The sequence below is a fragment of the Dendrobium catenatum genome, unplaced genomic scaffold (assembly GCF_001605985.2).
Source record: "Dendrobium catenatum unplaced genomic scaffold, ASM160598v2 fragScaff_scaffold_560, whole genome shotgun sequence".
Lineage (NCBI taxonomy): Eukaryota > Viridiplantae > Streptophyta > Magnoliopsida > Asparagales > Orchidaceae > Dendrobium > Dendrobium catenatum.
Window position 1 is genome coordinate 121,834 of NW_021319022.1, and position 22,581 is coordinate 144,414.

Below are 22,581 nucleotides of genomic sequence, written 5' to 3' on the forward strand. Positions count from 1 at the left end.
CATCAATACTAACGATTTGCTCAAGAATTATAAACTTCTCTGTAACTGAATAATGTCTTGACCAACCTGGTGATAGCCACTAGCCCAATTATTTCCAGCGCCGCCTCCATGATCTGAGAGAAATATGTTCTCATGATTGTAGAGATTTCTGTATTCGCCATTTTGTATTTGATTGATAACTCTTGGTTCAAGGTCCATTAAAAGAGCTCTTGGGATATAGTGCTGATCATCAGCTTGATAAAAGAAAACATCCTTCCTGTCACCGCCCTGAAGCATAGACGGAGATAGTAAGTCAGGTAGTTGAAGATCAAAGAAAATGCGATAGATTTAGAAAACAAAAACAGCACCAACTGGCAAAAGGGATCAAGATACAAGGAAACACTTCATGAGAAAGACAGTCGAAGCCGAAGCGTAGCATAATAGTTCCTCCAAGATTCCTAACATGATAACATAAAATATCTAAGGCACAATAACGTGAAAAATGAATGTGGATCACAAGTTACACAAAACCCACTAACTAAACGTGTAAATATGTTAATGTTGGAAACCTGCAGAGGTAATAAAGTTTAAACCTTTAAAGCAAATGAATAAATGATGCTAAACATACTACAGAACACCTACAAGGTCAAAGAAAGTTTGCTTTGTTTGGAATTTGGATTTATGAAATCCATAATAAGGATTTATTGCAACTAAAGGTTACATAATCTTGGGTTTTTCATGTGGTTCCTTCAGAATGCATGCAGGGCTGCTAAAAAAGAAAGAGAACTTCTACACCTGGTTTGGACGGTGATAAACATAATGCTTATCAATCTTACTTACAAATCTGGTAAGCATTGTCAGATGATGTGAGCTCAAAAACAATGCTTATAGAATGCTTTACATTACAAATAGGTTTATTTGATTGATGCAACTCCACCCAATAATAAATGTTTACAACGATGTCTATTATCCAACCTACGATTGTTGAAACCCAGATATACAGATATTAGCAATGCTGACATACTACAAATGGCATTAATCTATTAGAGAACTTGCGTATTTAGATTTTAATGATGCTAGAGTTTCTGAGTTTTTAACTTGAGCACTACTGCTTTCCCAGAGGCCTCCTCTGAGGCAATCTCTAAACTCTACTTCAACTAAGTGAATGAGAGACTAGCCTTATCTAACGACTATATGCACCTCAGACTATTGACCTACACAAGGCAAATTTCAGGGAACAAGAACAACGGTATAGAAAACCATAAGCCAAAGAATAATAGCATGATCTAAACCAATTTCTATGAAGTGGTGATTTTGATAACTGCCAAAGCAAGGACTAATTTCAGCCAAAAGACTAGGTAAAATAATCATCAATAATTTCTGAGAGAGAGATTTTATGAACTATACAGAGTGTGAGTAAGCATTAAGAAATAAGATATGTTATATGTTAAAAGGTATAACCGAGTCAAACGAAGTCATGAGCCAGCTGGGACTCAACTCCATAAATGGAGCGTGAACCGAGCTGAATGAAATAATAAGCTAAGCTTGCCCCAACTCAGCTCATCAGCATGCAAATTGACTTGCTAAAAAAATATTTATATAAAATATACTTGAAATATATTTGAATTCAAAGGTTCAAGTATAAAGTTATTAAAAATAGATAAAGATTAAATATCTCTTCATTATCTCAAATGATTTCTTATTATTTATTGTCTAAATCCAATTGTATTTGTATTATTTTACTACAATAATTGCTTAGATCAGAATCTTCTTCTCTTTTTTATGATAAACGAGCCTGCTCTTGTGCCAACTTGAACTCCTAGAATTGAGCACAAGCTCGAACCCAATCAACTAGTCAATTGTAAGCTCAACTCGGGTGTGGCTTGATCTTGACTCAACTCATCTAAGCCCCTAATATAAAACCTATGAATTTCAGCTTTAGGCCAAAGGATTACAAATGTTCAAATAATAAATCAACGCACTAATTGAATTTGAGCTATGTAGAACCTCATTTGTTCTTAGTCATATGGTATATGGCTTATATTAGGGTTTTTCAGCACATGCTATTGTGATACAAGCTATTTTAGAATACAAAGTTCTTCCTCACAACCTACAGCTTAACTTTCTTAAAACCCTCATCGAGGACCCTTCTCTATTTAAACCCTTATCTAGGACCCTTCTTTATTTAACCTATCTAGTTTGTGATGTGGACATCGATCAGAGGTTCAAGCATGTGTATCGCCGGAGACAGCGCAGATCGACGGCTACGATTCAGAGTCTTTACTTTTGATGTATCTTATGTTTTATTTAGTTGGCATTTTCATTTCCCAGTTTACCCCTATGGGGAATATTGTCTTATTGTAGCCCAAAGGGCATTTAAGTACTTTTATTTCTTTATGTTGGAAGAACTATATATAGTGGTCTCATGCTATGTAAAAGACTAATGAATATTTGAATGAAAAATTTGTGTTTGTTTCTACTTCTTCTTGCATGAGAGCTTGAGAAGGGAGAGAGCTCAAGGGGAGCAAATCGCAAGGCCCACCAGTCGTTGGAAGAGTCCCCGACTCGTGGTTAATTCTTCTATCATCGCGTTCGTAGTTTCCTACATTTTCTTCCCCTCCACTATAAGAAATCCCCCCTCAACCCCTTTGCCGCCGCCCCTTGGGAACCCGCCGCCGACCGCCACCACAACCCCGGCCGGCCACCTTGCCGGCAACTTCGCCTCACCGTCCAACCCCTTCCCTACACAATTTTCAAATTTGAAATTTCAAATTTCAAATTCTTTCCTAATTTGGAACTCCAATGTGGGAAAGTCTTCATGAGGGAATTTAATTTCAATTTGATTTAAATTAGAGTTATGAAACATATTGCCACGTCATCATCCCAAATTAGAAACCTCTTCCACTAATCCCCTATTCCTCCTACGTCAAGCATGCATGGCGGATCCCGAGTTTGAGTGGGGATTAGTATTCAACGCCGACGGAAACCTTAATATCCTACGATCCCCCTTCTTTGACGTGGGATTTGAACGTATCACATCAATAATAGTTCCTCTAAGATTCCTAACATGATAACATCAAATATCTAAGGCACAATAACGTGAAAAATGAATGTGGATCACATCTTACACTAAACCCACTAACTAAACGTGTAAATATGTAAATGTTGGAAACCTGCAGAGGTAATAAAGTTTAAACCTTTAAAGCAAATGAATAAATGATGCTAAACAAACTACAGAACACCTACAAGGTTAAAGAAACTTTGCTTTGTTTGGAATTTGGATTTATGAAATCCATAATAAGGATTTATTGCAACTAAAGGCTATATAATCATGGGTTTTTCATGTGGTTCTGCTAAAAAAGAAAGAGAACTTCTACACCTGGTTTGGACGGTGATAGACATAATGCTTATCAATCTTACTAACAAATCTGGTTAGCATTGTCAGATGATGTGAGCTCATAAACAATGCATATAGAATGCTTAACATTACAAATAGCTTTATTTGATTGATGAAACTCCACACAATAATAAATGTTTACAACGGTGTCTATTATCCAACCTACGATTGTTGAAACCCAGATATATAGATGTTGAAAACAGAGGTTTGAGAAGAAAAGGGCTTGATTTTATTCCATAATTTCTTCCCTATTTATATATCTATATAAGAAATATTAATACATAAACAAATAGTTACAAAATAACTCTCATAGAATCTTTCCTAAATCAGCTACCCGAACATGGAAAGAATTCGGGCGTGAGTCATGCATCCCACGGATCATGCACTGTAGCCGTTGGATCTTATCTACGTTGAATGGCTGGATTTTAACACTCCCCCTCAAGATGGGAAGTATGGATATGTCAATCCCAGCTTGGCTATCATTTTGAGAAAGACAGTGTTGTCAACTCCTTTGGTAAGGATATCTACAAGTTGATCTTTTGATGGTACATAATTGATACATACAAGTCCACTGTCTAATTTTTATTTTATAAAATGTCTGTCAACTTCTATGTGCTTGGTCCTGTCATATTGAACTGGATTGTAAGCTGTGTTAATTGATGATTTGTTGTCACAATGTAGTTTAATTGGTTTGTCCCATTTGATCTTCAAGTCTTCTAGAATCATTTTGATCCGTAGTACCTCACATATTCTCAGGGCCATAGCTCTATATTCTGCTTCTGCACTGAATCTTGCCACCACATTCTTCTTCTTGCTTCTCCATGTGATTAGGTTTCCTCCAAAGAAGGTGCAATACCCAAAAGTAGATCTTCTGTCTACTGGTGATCCTGCATAATCATCATTAGTGTATGCCTCTAAGGTTATTTCTTGGTATCTTCTAAAGAGAATGCCTTTTCCTGGGTTACCATTAAGGTAGTGCAGTAATCTATCAACTGTTTGCATATGGGCCTGTTTTGGATTTTGCATAAACTAACAGATCATACTGACAACAAATGCTATATCTAGACTGGTGTGGGAAAGGTAAATCAATTTTCCTACAAGTCTTTGGTAGGCTCCTTATCTACATATGAATCTTCTTTAGCTTCTCCTAATTTGATATTTTGTTCTACTGGTGTCGGTGTTGGCTTACAGGCTAGTTTTCTTGTTTCTTTCAGAAGATCTTTAATGTACTTTTGTTGTGAGATGAAAATTCATTTGCTGGAGTGAGCTACTTCGATTCTAGGAAAGTATTTTAGTCTACCAAGTTCTTTGATGTCAAACTCCTTGGTAAGACTTTTTCTTAAACTATCTTTCACTTTTTCATTATTTCCAGTCAAAATAATATCATCAACATACACTAACAATATTGTGACTCCCCCTGAGTCTGAATATTTAAAGAATAGTGTATGATCCCCTTGGATTTGTATATACTCGTTAAGGAGCATGAATTTTGAGAATCTTCTAAATCAAGCTCTTGGTGATTGTTTGAGCCCATATAGGGTCTTTTTTAAAGTTGCACACCTTATTACCTCCAGAATTTTTCTTAAATCCTAGTGGTATTTCTATAAATATTTCATCTAGATCCCAATGTAGAAATGTGTTTTTTACATCCAATTGTTCCAGATGGCCAATTGTACTTAGCTGCTATTGAGAGTAGAATTCTGACAATGATCATCTTGGCTACTGGTGCAAAAATTTTCTGGTAGTCAATGCCATATGTCTGAGTGTACCCTTTCTCCACTATTCTTGCTTTGTATCTTTCCAGTGTGCTTTGTATTTTACAGAAAACACTTATTTGCAGCCAACTGGTTTTTTTCCTGTCTATAGATTGATGATCTCTCATGTCTTGTTCTTTTCTAGGGCCTACATTTCATCTTTCATGACATTTTTCCAAATACATCAAATAGTGCCTCAGAAATATCATTAGGAATATGAATTTCATCTAGTGTAACCAGGAAGTTTTTGTGTAGGGAGAAAAAATTATTGAAGGACATAGAGTTGGTTATAGTGTATAAGGGAGGTTGAGAGTTTACCTTACTTTCAGGAGATGGTTCAGATTCTTGGATTTGCTTCGGAGCACAGGTAGAACTTGTACGCCTGGAATATACCTTCCTAAATCTAGGGATAATTTTGTCTTCAACTTTACTATTTTGAATTTCAAGAGGATTGGTTTGATGTGGAAGGTTAAGAGGGGCAAGCATACTATCAGCATCTTCATTTGTTTCAGTCTCCCCCTAAAGATGAGGTTTGGTAAAGTAGGAGTTTTGTTCATCAAAAGTGACATCAATGGATACAAGCAGTTTCTTTATAGGGGTGATAGTGTTTGTACCCTTTTTGGGTGGCAGAGTATCCAATGAAGATACATTTGAGTGCCCTTGGATCTAGTTCTCTTCTGCTCTAGATGTGGATGTGAACATAGGCAGTGCACCCAAAGATTCTGGGTGTAAGGTTATTATGGGTTCGAAACTCGAGATAAAAGGAGGATAAAATATCCATTGGAGCTTTTATCCCCAAGTTTTTTTCCGATAGTTAGTTTATGAAGTAGGTGGCAGTTAGGATAGCTTCTCCTCGGTAGGATTTGGGTATAGTATGGCGGAGTAGGAGACATGAGTGGAGGCTAGGAGGTGGCCATTTTTCCTTTTCGCAACCCCATTTTGTTGTGGGGTGTGAACGTAGGACTCGTGGATGATACCTTCACTTTGAAAGTAAAGTGTAGGGTTTTGTTGAAGTAGTCTTTAGCATTGTCTGAACAAAATCTCTTTATTTTGACCCCGAACTGATTCTGGATCATGGTGTGAAAAACGAACAAAGTCTGATTTATTTTTGAGGAGATAGATCCAAGAAACTCGAGTACAATCATCAATGAAAGATACAAACCAGCGAGCCTCAGAGATGTTAGGGATTTTTTAGAGTTATCATATGTCACTATGAATGAGATAGAAAGGAGTATTGCATCTCTCATTCTTATTTGGAAAAGACTCAAAGAGGTTCTTTTATGTTTGGTTAATTCACAGGTTTTACAATGAAAATTTTCATTTTCTAATTTATGAAAAAGCTTTGGATAAATGTGTTCCAAGACTTCTATTGATGGATGTCCTAATCTGAAGTGATTAAGCCAAATAGTAGATTTCTTATCAATGAGGGATAACAAAGAGTTACTATTTTTAGATTTGTTTAGCTCTTCCAGGTAGTACAGTCCACCTCTCTCCTTAGCAAGTCCAATCGTCTTACCTGATCCCTAGTCCTGAAATAAGCCAAAAGTAGGGTTAAATAGAGCTTTGTAATTATGGCCCTTGGTAAATTTTTGTATGGACATAAGGTTTGTGGATAATTGAGGAACATGGAGCACATTTTTTAGAGTGAGGGAAGGGGATAAGGGTATGTCTCCTTGACCTTCTACTTTAACAAAAGAACCATCAACAATGATGATTTTCTTGTCTATTGAGCAAGGATCATAATTGATGAAGTGGGTAGTGGAGTTAGTCATGTGATCTGTGGTTCCTAAGTTAATGATTCATATTCCTTTCGAATGATTTCTAAAGGTACTTAGTCCAGTGAATATGGGAAACTTACCTGAAAGTGCAAGAGAGGGAAATGCATGTGGTTTTTCAAGGGATGCTAGGAGTTGTCTGAGTCTTTCAATGTCTTCTTTATTGAAGCTTTGGGATGAGTTTTCTTCAGACATTGTGGTGTTATACTAGCAATAAAACCTGATTATATCAACAATAAAGGTTGATTCTAGTTTTGTAAGTATTGTTGTTGTCGGCCCATCCCAACTACCCGAGATAGGGGCCCGTCCGTCTCTGCGGATCCGAGAAAACCAGGGAAATCATAAGGAGCTTCTAATCGAATCAAGCGTCAGCCAACGACTTCTTCTTTCGAGCGTCTGAGCGGCTTCGTCGGTGCGGCTTCGCTTCGTCCTCTTCTTCCGCAAGCTTTGTCGTCCGTCTAGGGCAAGCTCCGTCCGTCTAGGGCAAGCTCCGTCCGCAAGGGCTTCGTCCTGGTCGTCCGCAGAGCTTGGCTCTTGCGGTTGATTCTTCAAGACGGGATCAGTCCCGCTAGCGATTATGTCGGGCAACTTCATCCCGAACGACCGCGACGTCTGGCTGGTAGCATCAGCAAGGCTGCGGTCTATTTTTCTCCTTCTTTTCTTCCTCTGAGTGAGATTCTACAAAAATCTCAAAGCTTTCTTGGACAACGGGCCGACGATCTGTGATCGCTCTTCAACAGCAATGAAGGTCGTGTATCTCTGATAAGATTTACGATCGGCTAGGGCTTCTGCTTCTTCGGCAATGCTTCGATTTCTTCTTCTTTTCCACCTCCGATGATCTACGATCGTTTTACAACGACAATTAAGGTCGTTGACTCTGATGCCATGTTGAAAACAGATGTTTGAAAAGAAAAAGTCTTGATTTTATTCCATGATTTCTTCCCTATTTATAAATCTACACAATAAATCCTAATACATAAACAAATAATTACATAATAACTATCATAGAATCCTTCCTAAATCAGCTACCCGAACATGGAAAGAATTCAGGCATGAGTCATGCGTCCCACGGATTATGAACTATAGCCGTTGGATCTTATCTGCGTTGAATGGCTGGATTTTAACAATAGATATTAGCAATGCTGGCATACTACAAATGGCATTAATCTATTAGAGAACTTGCGTATTTAGATTTTAATAATACTAGAGTTTCTGAGTTTTTAACTTGAGCACTAGTGCTTTCCCAGAGGCCTCCTCTGAGGCAATCTCTGAACTCTACTTCAACTAACTGAATGAGAGACTAGCCTTATCTAACTACTATATGCACCTCAGACTATTGACCTACACAAGGCAAATTTCAGGGCACAACAACAACGGTATAGAAAAGCATAAAGCCAAAGAATAATAGCATGATCTAAACCAATTTCTATGAAGTGGTGATTTTGATAACTACCAAAGCAAAGGACTAATTTCAGCCAAAAAAACTAGGTAAAATAATCATCAATAATTTCTGAGATAGAGATTTTATGAATATGAGTAAGCATTAAGAAATAAGATATGTTATATGTTAGGAGGTATAACCGAGTCAACCGAAGTCATGAGCCAGCTGGGACTCAACTCCATAAATGGAGCGTAAACCGAGTTGAATGAGATAATAAGCTAAGCTTGCCCCAACTCAGCTCATCAGCATGCAAATTGACTTGCTAAAAAAATATTTATTTAAAATATACTTGAAATATATTTGAATTCAAGGGTTTAAGTATAAAGTTATTAAAAAAAGATAAAGATTAAATATATCTTTGTTATATCAAATGATTTCTTATTATTTATTTTCTAATTCCAATTGTATTTGCATCATTTTACTACAATAATTGCTTAAATAAGAATCTACTTCTCTTTTTTATGATAAATGAGCTTGCTCTTGTGCCAACTTGAACTCTTAGAATTGAGCACAAGCTCAAACCCAATCAATTAATCAATGGTAAGCTCAAGTCGGGTGTGGCTTGATCATGACTAAACTCATCTAAGCCCCTGTTATAAAACCTATGAATTTCAGCTTTAGGCCAAAGGATTACAAATGTTCAAACAATAAATCAACGCACTAATTGAATTTGAGCTGTGTATAACCTCATTTGTTTTTAGTCACAGCACATGCTATTGTGATACAAGCTATTTTAGAATACAAAGTTCTTCCGCACAACCTATCATCTTAACATTCCTACTGCAACTTCTATTGTGGTTTCCTACAACAACTTTCCTTCCATTTCATACATAGCATATTTGGAACTCTACAGTCTCCCCGAGACTATAATTGAGTCAGCTAGGAGGCCCAATGACATTCCTGAATTTCAGCAAGCTTGTGCTTCGCTTGAAGTTCTCTTGCGGTATGTATCACTATCCATCTAAAAAAAAAAAAATGTATCACTATCCATCTAGAGATTTCCTTATTTTCCATAATTCCATTGCAACTGAAGAAAATAGTCATGCGGAAATTACTAAAATGAGAATTTTATAATTGAAAATTTATTATTCTTTTCTTAAATAAGGAGTGGAAACTTGTTGTTCTCGTCGGAATTCGAGCAAGCTATATCAAAACTTCGAGTTGTTCACTAGATTGTGGAGGATTCCGATGAATTATTTATTTTAGGTAGTTTTTGGGCTATGAATGGAACCACTAAGACATGCCAAGATAATAGAGCACTGCATTGTCAAATAAAATTAAATTTTCCCTCAATTATTATGTGTGTTGTTGAATGCATGTTGTTGTACGTAGATTTTTTGAGTGCTTCACAATTCTTAATCACCACTTTCAGAGGTAAGTCATGGATCTGCTAGTGGGTGATTTCTATATTTTTCTTTCTATGTACTTATTTAGTGATTAGTGTATGTGTGTAATTGAAATTTTGTAAAGTTTGATAAGTGAGAGATTACTTCTTGTGGCATAAAATTTTAATATTATTGAATTTTAAATTCACTCTTAGTTTTCATGACAGATTTCAAACTTAGATAATTACCATCTTATTGTTTAGAATGAATTAAATATGTTTGTTGATGAAATAAAATTTAATATTATTGAATTTTATATTCACCCAGATTTCAGACTTGAAAATTCGCCATATTATTGTTTAGAATGAACTAAACTAAATATGTTTGTTGATTTTCATCAACCTAACAAACCTTTGCCAAAAGTTGAGAGTTTGTGACTTCTGCCAAAAACTGATTTGCAGGTATAATATGAGTCTACGTTCATGTACCCATGCCTATAATTGGAACAAGAGTTATAACGTAAATTTGAAGTTACTTTGAGCACGAAATAAAGTTTGAAGCTAAGACTAAGTTAGAATTTGAGATAGAACCTGCAATTGTATGTGACCCTAAATTAGAACATGAATCTAACCTCGAATGTGGATCTAAAATGTTATTAGAAATTGAATCTTCTTCTTAAAAACTGAACATAAATTTCAATTCGAAATTGAATCTAGCCTTAAATATTAAAGGAAACAAAACCTATATATATTGTACTTAATGAGTCAGTTGAATAACCAACTTAATACTTGATGATGTTTAAAACAATGTTATTTCCACCAATCAAACTAAAATTGATTTTATTTTCAATTCTTGGTTTCTAGAATTATAAATTGATAAATAGAATCTTATGGAGAAAGTGAAGTTGCATGATTATTTCAACAAATTTATTAAGAAAATTTTGAACTTTAAAAATTTCAGCTATTTAGATGAATCCAAAAGTGAATAACTTCTCACAACTAATATTTAAGCTATTTGAGTTACCTTTCTTTAAAGAAGCTGTTCTTCCATATAGGCATATCATTTTTATATAGAAAGCCTATTTTAAATTGTTCTTATCATCTCACCATCTAGGAATATACTAAAAAGCATTATTATGATCCATTATGACACTCATTGCATTTTAGTATTTTGATTGCTTGTTTCATAATATTTGCATGAAGAGATTCGCAGAAAACTAATTGCCCAATATGAAACTTCTAAGTTTATTATTGATGTGATATTGTGAACAAGAAACATGTAAAATTTAAACAAGGCAATTGTGTGCATGAATCCTGCGATGTTTCCTACAGCGACCTCTAAGAAATCAACTACAAGACATATAGGGCCATATGAAAACATAACGCAGTTTAGGATAAACACTAATAAAATGAAAATTTTGATAAGCTCTTGTATTATTCCAAACTTAAATGTATCTGATTTTATTTTGTTTTATTAACTTGCTAATAATGTTATGATTCTTCTCTCTTTCCATGTCCTCTTTATGAATTCAAATCAAGCAAGTTATCAGATAGGTCTACTTATCTTTCTCCAAAAGCTAACTTATATTCGTGTCCACTATTGATGATGGATAGCACAAATTTCTTGTGCTTTAAAACAACAAATTATTTCTGACAATTCATGGATTATATTGCAAGAAGCATAACAATTCCCATACTTGCATCAGAATATCAAATACTTAGTTTGTCAAATCGAACTTTTTCAAGCTAGGCATAATGAAGCAGATTTCCCTTGCGGTTTCCTTATGTGACATTCCTTTTATTTCAAGCATTATGGTATTACTTGTTTTCCTTGTGTGATTTTTTATTTCTTGAAATTTTAGCAATCAAAAAAGACCTAACTTGTCACCATATATCATTATCATGATCAAAACCTATTTCATCATCAACATTGGAAAAATTAGCATGTCTCTTAAATCAAGGCAAGGCACAACCTCACCTCCTAGTGGGGTTTAGGAAAAGGTGCTCACATAGGCACATATAGTAATGGTGCCCTCCTGAGTGGCATGTCTGGCAATATGGCCTCACCACATCAAAGTGCTTAAACGTGCATAACACTAGCCTTTCAGAACACTGAATAACAATAGAAGGCTACTTGCATTACATGAGTATACTTGTTACAAGCATGACAAAAATCATAATGAAATTTTAACTATATGGTGGTGAGGTCAGATGTATTGTATATGTGGGCATGGTTGTACACATAAATTATTATTTGTTTATTTACAATCTCCAAAAGGTGTTGAGGCCATGGAATATGCTTTCAGTTGGTGAAAGGAAGCATAAATCAACAGCCAATGGGTGTTAAGATTGTGTGGACTCATGCAATGACAAGTTTATTGTTGTACTTTGAGTATTAGCATATTAAAATTATGCATGCAATGGTTATTAAATTATGGTGATATTAACCCTTATGAGATTGATCATGTGTATGTTAAGGTCAACATTGGCGGGAGATGGCTTATGGGAACAATAAGCCATTGGATGTGATGGTGTCAGTTGACTCAGTTCTTTGTATAATCATGATGGAGATGCATTTCCATTATAGCAAAAGGAAGCACACTACAACAAGGAAGCGCATCATGGGCTTCATGGTTACTCATAGTTTCCAGTTTGTCATTGATTGTTTGATTACATAAGTTGATAGATATTTTGTTTTCTAGGAACTATTCCCTAACTTGATAGATATCTTATTTTCTAGGAACCTTATAATTATGATAGAAACTATATGCAATTGTGATTATATATCTTAAACCTTATCAGTTACATGATTCATTTATAGGCGCATGTTATATCATGGCATACTGTGGTAGGCCATAAACCTTGATATTTGATAACATACCCTTTGTCTTTCATGCAAGTTAATTTTGAATACGCATCGATTACAAGCATAGTTATGAGGTTTAACATAGCCTTACTGATTATAGAATGAAAAATTCCTACTGAACTATAGTTTGTCCTTCACTTTATAGTTTATAACTATCTTCCAGATGACAAACGTTATATAACAGATTTAAACTGCGATCACATCCAACAATATCCGATGAGTTAATCATAATGGTTTAATCTTCCTGCTCTATGCTTTTCTGACGGTTATGCTATCACATCCAACAATCGGTTGTATATGCATATTAGAAGCACAACTATTCTTCAGTTCACCTCAAAGTAAAGCCATCCCATGTTTGCACTCAACCATATGATCTACATTGCCCAACTTGTAAAGCCCGTCAAAACATCCTGCTTAAAAGCAAAACACTGACGCTGATTCTTTGAATTGTAGCCTAAGAAACAGCATTCATCGATAGACCGATCAAGTAAAGACCAACCACACAGTAATTCCCCAACTAAGAAAAGGCAGGAGGAGACCAGCAAGATAAAGAAATAGCGAGAAGAAACGTGAAAACGTGCCTGCGTAGCAAAATCCTCTAGAAGTCCGTCCGGGCCGATGCCGTGCTCGACGCAGAGCTGCTTCCAGAACTCCATTCCAATCTGATTCCCGCATTGCCCAACCTGTATGGTGATGATCTCTCGCGGCATTTTTCCAATTGCAGGAATTAGGGTTGCGAGTAAACAGCCTAGGGTTTTGAACTCTCCGTCGCAGATTCTGACTCGGCGACGGTGGCCCAGTGAAGGCAGTGAGCTCTCTTTTTTATGCAAAATGGAAGTGGAAATTGCCAGAGTCAAAACTAATAAGAGTTTGACTAAATAAAATAATTAATAATAAAAATAATAATAATAAGGATATTTGTCATTTGTATGTACATCATTAAATTTTTTTATATGTATATATCATTTAAATTTTAAATTGACTTATGTATTAATTTTGAGTTTAAATCATATCATAGTATTTTTTATGAAAATATGTATTGTATTTTAAATAAATTCTATTTTTTTCTTATGTTAAGAAAAAAATATAATTTATTTAAAATACAATACATATTTTCATATAAAAATACTTTAATATGAATAATAATTTCAATATGGTTTATAGATTTGAGTATTACATAAAAATATATAAATATTTAGATGATATATATACAAACACCCAATAAAAAATGTAAAAAATCAACAATGCGAGTTAATTGGAATACAGGATAATTGTTACTAAGGGGTGGCGATAAATTTATGTTTGAATTAACCTATGTTTTGATCGATCCAAATATATACATATTTTATAAGACAAAAAAAGAGGCAGAATTAAGTACCCAAGTGTAAATAATTTTAATATGTAATTATGTATCAAGTCATTCAATTCAACACCTAACAAACCATTGAAATTTAAACATGTCCTACCTCCAGTTCTATCTTAGATCCAATTTTCACAACTAAGGTTTCAGATAAATTTGGCCAAGAAAATAAACATGGATGTATCTTTCCAATTGTCTTCATTATGGGCATATAAAATCATTTTTTTTATTTCTTTTAAAGTGAAATATTGATTTCTTAATTTTTTAAATATACATGGTCTTTGGTAGAATATTTATGATAATATAGATAAATTATTTAATATCTCAGCTTTATATGAATATCCAACATACACGTAAATAAAAGAGTTGTAAGAGATATCAGAATTTCTATGATGAAAATCTAAAAAAGTACACAGCTCACCTTGGCTTGTTGGTTGAGAGCTTATGCTTCCAACTAAGAGGCCTTGGGTTCGAGTCTTTGTGTATGCGTTGTGTGTATGAGTTTGCCTTAAATGGCCTAAATGTCCCAAAAAAAATCCAAAAAAGGAAATAACCATGGGGACTCGGCCCAATTGAAATGATTATACTAGTATTTATCATTGGTTATAAAAGATGTCCTTCTTAGCAATAGGTGAAATTGTTGATACAAGATAATAAATATAAACATTATATGGTAGAAGTTGGAATGGCCCTATGGCACAGGAAATATCTTTACGAGGTAATTTATTGTTAGTATGATTGTTCTCTTTTGAGAATTGGAGACGAGATGCCAAGAAATCAAGCATAAATCTTGGTATTGACATTGAAAGTATGAGTTAATAACAACGGTACGCATCAATCTTACAGGTGATGGTAATCATCGATGTTATTGGTGATGGCATGTGATGAAGCTAGCGGGCGTCAATAAATCATGCAATAATAATGAGGGGATTATAATGTGGTGATAGTGGTTAGAATATTATAATTTGACGACAACAATTAGGATTCCTTTGAGAGGTGATGGTGGTCAGAGGACCAGGGGTGTCAATATGGGTTTTTGGGTCGGATTTGGGTCCAACCTGAAACATACTCGCACTCAATTGATCCAACTCAAACCCAATACAAGTACACAAACGAGTCTAAAACCAAACCTGGACCCAACTCGCCCTAAACAGGGGTCAACCCAACCAGACACGCTAACCCAATTATGTGATGTGAGCGCTATGCAAAGCAGTTTTTGAGAGCCAGTGTGAGGGTGAGGAGAGCGGGTGTAGTTGTGCGACGGTACGAGCGTGAGAGGGTGCGACCTCGCGAGCTTAAGCGCAATGGGCTGGGAGCACGATGGGTCACGAGTGAGACGAAGCTGGCAAAGGCCGATTGTGAGGCCAACTGAGCTTGATCCTTATCTGGGTCAATTCTAGGTTAATTTTGTGTTTTTAGGTTGACCCAAACCCAACTCAAAAATGAAAATGGGTCAAAATATGAAACTTGAACCCGACTAATTTTTCAAATGGGTTGACCTGAATTCAATTTTTTTTGGTCGAGTTCTGGTCAAGTTTTCATATCATGTCAAATGTTGACACCCCTGCAAATGACTATACTCGGGTGATAATGACTTCAGAACTATAGTTGAGCAATATTGGCTAATAAATCATACTTAGTTAATGATAGTCAAATGATCATCACATGGACAAAGGTGGTTGGAGGATTATAATTAAATAGTGGTGATTTGAGTATCATAATCAGGCATGATGGTTGGAGAACCATTATTAAATGAGCCAAATCAGAGGATCGTACTCATGAGATAATGATCGGAGAATTGTAATTTAGCAATAAAAGTTGGAGGACTGCAATTATATGATGTTGCTCAAAGGACCAAAGTTAACTATCATGGTTGGGAGATTGTAGTCTAGTAATAGTAATTAGAGGGACTCAATCAGATAATGATGGTCGTTGATGATAGTCATGGAGAAGAAATTATTAATGGTACTCAGAGGGTAGTGGTTTAATTTAGAAATTGTGATGTCTCTTACAACTCCTATTTTATTTGCATGTGTGTTGGATCTTCATATAAAATTAAGATATTAAATACTTTCTCTATATTATCATAAATATTTCTAACATATACCATCTATATTTAAAAAAATTAAGAAATCAATATTTCACTTTAAAAGAAATTAAAAAAAATGATTTTATATGCCCATAATGATGACAATTGGAAAAATACATCTGTGTTTATTTTTCTTGGCCAAATTTATCTGGAATCATAGTTGTGAAAATAAGATCTAACATAGAACCGGAGGTAGGAGATGTTTAAAGTTCAATGGTTTGTTAGATGTTGAATTGAATGACATGATAAATGTTAAAATTATTTACACTTAGATACCTAAGTCTACCTCTTTTTTTTTTTAGTTATAAATAATGCATATACTTGGATCGATCAAAACATAAGCTAATTCAAACATAAATTTATTGTCACCCCTTATTAACAATTATACTGTATTCCAATTAACTCGCTTCGTAGATTTGTATTTTTTATTTGGTGTTTATATATATATATATCATCTAAATGTTTATATTTTTTATGTAATACTCAAATTTATAAATCATATTGAAATTATTATTCATATCAAAGTATTTTTATATGAAAATATGTATTGTATTTTAAATAAATTATATTTTTTCTTAAATTAAGAAAAATATAATTTATTTAAAATACAATATATATTTTCATATAAAAACACTATGATATGATTTAAACACAAAATTAATACATAGGTCAATTAAAATTTAAATGATAAATATATACATATAAAAAAATATTAATGATATACATACAAATCTCATTATTATTATTATTATTATTAATTATTTTATGTAGTCAACACTCTTATTAGTTTTGACTCTGGCAATTTCCACTATCACCTAACTATAATCTTCAAATCACCATCCCCTAACCACTACCCTCTGAGTACCATTAATAACTTATTCTCCATGACTATCATCAACGACCATCATTATATGATTAAGTCCCTCTAATCACTATTACTCGACTACAATCTCCCAACCATGATAGGTTAATTGGTCCTTTGAGCAACATTAGATAATTGTAGTCCTCTGACTTTTATTGCTCAATTAAAATCATTCGATCATTATCACATGAGTATGATCCTCTGATTTGGCTCACTTAATAATGGTCCTCCAACCATCATGCCTTATTATGATACTCCAATCACCACTATTTAGTTATAATCCTCCAACCACCTTTGTCCATGTGATGATCATTTGACTATCATTACCTAAGTATGATTTATTAGCCAATATTGTTCAACTATAGTTCTGTAATCATTATCACCCAAGTATAGCCATCTGCAGGGGTGTCAACATTTGACACGGCCTGAAAATTTGACCAGAACTCAACCAAAAAATTTTGAATTCAGATCAACCCATTTGAAAAATAAGTTAGGTACGAGTTTCGTATTTTGACCCATTTCCAATTTTGAGTTGGGTTTGGGTAGTCAGGTAATAATTAATTAATGGTCAGAACATTTAGTTGGGCAATAGTTTTTAGATGATCATAGTTGATATAGAGGAACATAATTGATCGATGATGTTTAGAGGACTATAGTTGGGTGACGGTAGATGAAGAAATGTAATCAGGCTAGGGAAGATCCATGGTTTAGTCTTCTGTTTTAAAAAATAAAGTATAAAATATCCTTATCAACAAATTAAGTTTGATGGAGGTCAAAGCTCGCGGTCTGTATGGAAAGGCTCTAATTACCCTTTACTAATGTGTTAATTGGTTCTCATCAAATGTGTTAGATTTTGGGGTGATCAAGGATTACAATCTTTATGACAATGCTTTAGTTTTCTCTTTAAAAATGTGTTGATTGTTGTCATCAAATGGATTGAGTTTGGAGGCAATTAACATTTATAATCCTACTGTGAGGTTGTGGTTTTCCCTTTAAAATGTGTTGATTATTCTCATTAAATAGAATGAGTTTGGTAGGGATCAAGGATTATAGTCCCTATGACACTCTCATCTTCCCTTGTAAAAGGTGTTGATTATCCTTATTAAATGAATTGGATATGGGGGTGATCATGGTTTGTAGTCCCAATGGTGAGGCTCTGGTCTTCTCTTGAGAAAGGTGTCGTTATCCTCGTTACATGGATTAGGTTTGGAAGTAGTAAAAGCCTGCAATCCCTATGGTGATGCTCTGATTCTTCCTTGAAAATGATATTAACATTTGTGATGCAAAGTATTGATGTTAGCTTGATGCCATTGTAATCATTTGAGAACATTATTAATAGCTACAATAACCTTTATGGGAGAAAAAATATTCCATTTGAAGCTATGAATAGAGTTTGAAAGCTATAAAAAATTTTATAAACCCTCGAGCTATTGACAAAGAGTATGTTGATATAATGTTTATTAAATAATTTTGTATACGGTCTTAAAATAAGACTTCTTATTTATATAGCCATTAAATATATAATTTTTATATAGCATACAAGCTTAACTAATATTTATAATCAAGTGGCAAGAACTAATGATGATAACTAATAAAATCTCAATTTTTTTATAATAGTGATATAATATTAAGAGAACTTGCCCCTCGTAAAGGACTAAACCTTTTTGGATGACTATATCTCTTTTCTAATTTGAATAAATATAATTGAAAATTTGACATAACGTTGATGGACTTTGTCAATGATGTAATTTTACCAAAGCTTCTATCCATGTTAAGGAGGGTCGTGAAAAATAGTTTTGAAATTTTTTGTCTTCTAGAGCTTTTTAGAATGATATAACACCCTAAATTTTAACCTAAGATGAAAAATATTTAGAAAAATCCACCAAGGATTGTTATTCTATCCAAAATTGTTCATCAAAATATAAAACAATGGCATTAAACTTTGTAAAAGAGATTCATAGATACCTATCAAGGATATTTGACCTATATAAAATTATTTGTGGTATTTCTGAGACGCTCAGTTTGACTGTAAGCTCGCTGAAATCGGAGTTCATATGCTCCCGAAATTAATTTCAGAAGTTTCCAATTTGATTTTGCATCGAGATTCGTGCCCGATCAAGATAATTTTTTGAGGATGTATCACCTATCAAGGATATTTGACCTATATAAAATTATTTGTGTGAGTATTATTTGATAACATTAAGTTATACTGAATAGGTCGAGATATATCCACCAAATATATTTAATATATTTAATGTTGTTAATTAGAGTATTCTTTTATAATGTTAACATTTTGGTGAGGAAATTGAGAGAAATCCACTTACAATTTTTAACATTTGTTGTTATAATGTTATTTAATAATGGTTACTTGTATGGATGAGATCAAGAAAAACCCCCAAGGATATTTGACATATCTGAGATTATTTGCTAGAGCATTATTCAATGATATTAACTCGTGTGAAAGAGGATGAGAGAATTCATATATAAAAAAAAAAGATTGATCCATTCGAGATTATTTTGTCATAATATTACTTGATAATGTTAACTTATATGAAAGAGGTTGGAGAAATCCACAAATGATAGTTAACCAATTTGATATATATATTTTTTTCAAAGTGTTACTTAATAATGCAAATTTATATGGATGAGATCAAATTTAATACCAATGGAGTTGATTTCACCTTATTTGGGAGGGTTGAATGCATGCATCCCACAAAGAAAATTAAAATTCGCTTATTTTTAGACCATTACTATCCTATTGGGTCACGGCTATGAAATTGTCCATAGAGTAAAAGTTTAATCAGGGACTATGGAGTTTGAAATTCACTTGAAGTTTTCATAAAAAATATTGATATTTGTAACAAACTTTGCGAATTATAATTGCCAGCAACATAACCATAGTTATATAGAAAATTATTAAAAGTGAGGACTTGCTTGATTATAATGATGCTCGAGATGCTAATATGAACATCCACTTGAGGTTGAAATAAACGTTGCCCCTAGTACTAACTTCCTTTTTCATGAATGATGGTCAAGTGAATGGCAAAGGGATTGGCCTAATATTATCATATTTGGGATGTTAATGTGAACAACTCTTTTTGGCTATAACAGGGGTTTCTTCTTGTTCAGAGTCATTTTTCACATAAGGTGCAACCTATTATGTGCCATAATATTTATGATGGTAGAGAGAAGGCATTTTATGTCTTAAGTTTATACAAAGATTAAATTCATAACTAAATAGAAGAGGAATTATAAGAGACACTATAATTTTTATATGAAAAATCTAGAAGGAGAAAATTAATGGGTATGACCTTGTTGAAATATCTGAAATAGTGTTTGCATCATTCACAAATGATATCATTCCCTATGATTGAGAAAGTTATTGATGCAGTATATTAAATATAAACTAAATATGACATATTATGTGAGGTAAGTTGAGGGAGCATTGTGGTATGAGTGCTATCTATAAGAGTTTGTCTATTGTTAATTATGTCACTCTTCTTTAAACAGGGGAGATCAATGTCCAAGAAGTGTAACATAAATTTTGATGTTAACATCATAACACAGCATTGGTGTTAACGTGCATCAGTCTTATAGATAATGGGGTGCATCAATGTTATCAATGATGAGAGGTAATGAAATTTAGTTGACATAAATATAATAATGCGATAATGGTCAAGTGGTTGTATTGGGGTGATAGTAATTACAATATTATAATCAGATGATGATGGTTAGGATATCGTAGTCGAGTAATGGTGATTAGAGGATAATAGTTAGAGGATGATGACCAAAGAACCATAGTCAATTGATGATGATTGATAGATCATTATTAGATGATGATAGCTGAAAGATATAATTTAAGCAAGAATGATTAGAAAATCATAGTCGAATGATAGTGTTAAAAAGATCATAGTTGAGCAAAGGCAGTTAGAGGAACATAATCAAGCGATAATGATTAAAGGATTGTAGTCATGTAATGACGGTTGAAGAACCATAGTCATGTGATGGTGCTTGAATGATCAAATTTAAAACATAGTGTTTTGAAGACTCAATCAATTGATAGTGATTGGTGGGTTGTATAAGCAACATATGTGTCATTCCTAGAGATCTAAGGGAAAAATTAAAAATTTAAACCTAATTTTTATTATCTTTTCTTAGCCACAACACAAAATAAACTCAGAGTCAACTAAATAATTAAAAATGATATAAATATTTTGAAGTATCATTCAAATCATATACAATAATCAAGTTCTTATAAATATTATACATCACAAGAATAAATAACTGCATTACAAAAAACTCGGCAATCTTATACAAATGATCTTGCCTTTAATAATCTACTTGATCGGGCCTTTTCCTTTCATGAAACATCGAAGAACTTTCACAAAACGAGCACCACTAGTTTACCAAACTTTTGCCACTTTCGATCACAGATGCCAATCTCTATTTTAATTATAATTAATGACTTATTCATAGAATATGTTAAACTTCAAGCTTAAACTAAGTGCCAGCATAAATTAACACATGCAATTCAACATATTGGTGGTTCAAAATATAAATGTAGAAATTATCATTATAATTTCACACGTAACATATACCTTTGAAATTTACACATCAATACTTTTATAGATTTATCAAAATGTACTTTATTTTAGAATCATCACTTGCATTTTCTTAAATAAATTTTACAGAGGAGTAAGAGGTATCAGAATATGCTTCTATTAGACTATGGCTTGCACTTGAACATATTTAATTTATCAAAATCTACACAAAAGTTTCAGAGTTATTAAAATATCACTTATAATTAACTTATTGAACTTCTATAATATACAATGCAAGAATGTATTATGCATATATATTATGATGCATGCTTATAATTCCACATTCACTTATAACTCTCTTTAAGCCCCCCACACCTATATACACTAAGTAAGGCTATAACATAAAAATTTCGCACCTGCATAAAAAAGTGGGGCCAAATTCCTCCCACACCCGAACAAGATAGTGGGGCTATAGAAGAATATATAGGGTCTTTATATCATTTCAAAAAACGGATGTGTAACATCTCAGAAATAAAAGCTCAACCAATGTCATACCATGACTTATGCAGCTTGAATATAACAACCTATAATTATTACTTAGGATTTTAAGGATTTTAAAAATTATTAGGAATGTTAGAAATGTCTTATTTATTCAATATGTTAAAAAATTATCACACAGAAAATTAACTGGTGAAAATTTAACTTCTTATAGCCAAAATGTTCAAAATAAATTAAATTGCAATGTACAAAAATTTACACATGAAAATGTCATAAAATTGAAGAATTTTTTTTATAACTTATTATAAATTCATTGGAATTGAAAGTAGAGACATGTGTTTAGAATTTTATCTCATGCTCGATAAAATCCTTTACTGGCCTAATGGATGAATCTAATTCTTAGGCCCCTAAATTCTCTCTATCTCTCTCTGTAATGATATGAAATTTATGAAAATAATTTTAAAATGAAAAATCTGGAAATCTAAGCTAGAGCAATGTAGCTTTGCACTTGCGGGAGCAACAACGCCATAAATTATTGCCGAGAATGCACCATAAAAGCATTGGAGTCTCTATTCTATAGTAACTCTAAGAGCAGCATACAACGTAGGAGCATTGGGACTTGGGCACCATGGTGTTGGACACTAAACAATATTTTTATATATATTAAAACCTTATATCACTAAGCACCAAGCCAC

The 22,581-nt window shown here is 33.5% G+C and overlaps 1 protein-coding gene across 1 annotated transcript in view; it reads right to left on the reverse strand.

Moving 5' to 3' along the window:
- Positions 1-13,363, reverse strand: part of LOC110113031 (tubulin gamma-2 chain) — a 40,354-nt gene extending 26,991 nt beyond the window's left edge. Inside the window, exons 1-2 of the mRNA XM_020845448.2 lie at positions 13,118-13,363; positions 67-267 (exon numbers count right to left, since the gene is read on the reverse strand). Of these exons, the coding sequence (XP_020701107.1) occupies positions 67-267; positions 13,118-13,246 (330 nt within the window). The 5' untranslated portion in view covers positions 13,247-13,363. The remainder of the gene's footprint in view (positions 1-66; positions 268-13,117) is intronic.
- Positions 13,364-22,581: the final 9,218 nt, after the last annotated feature.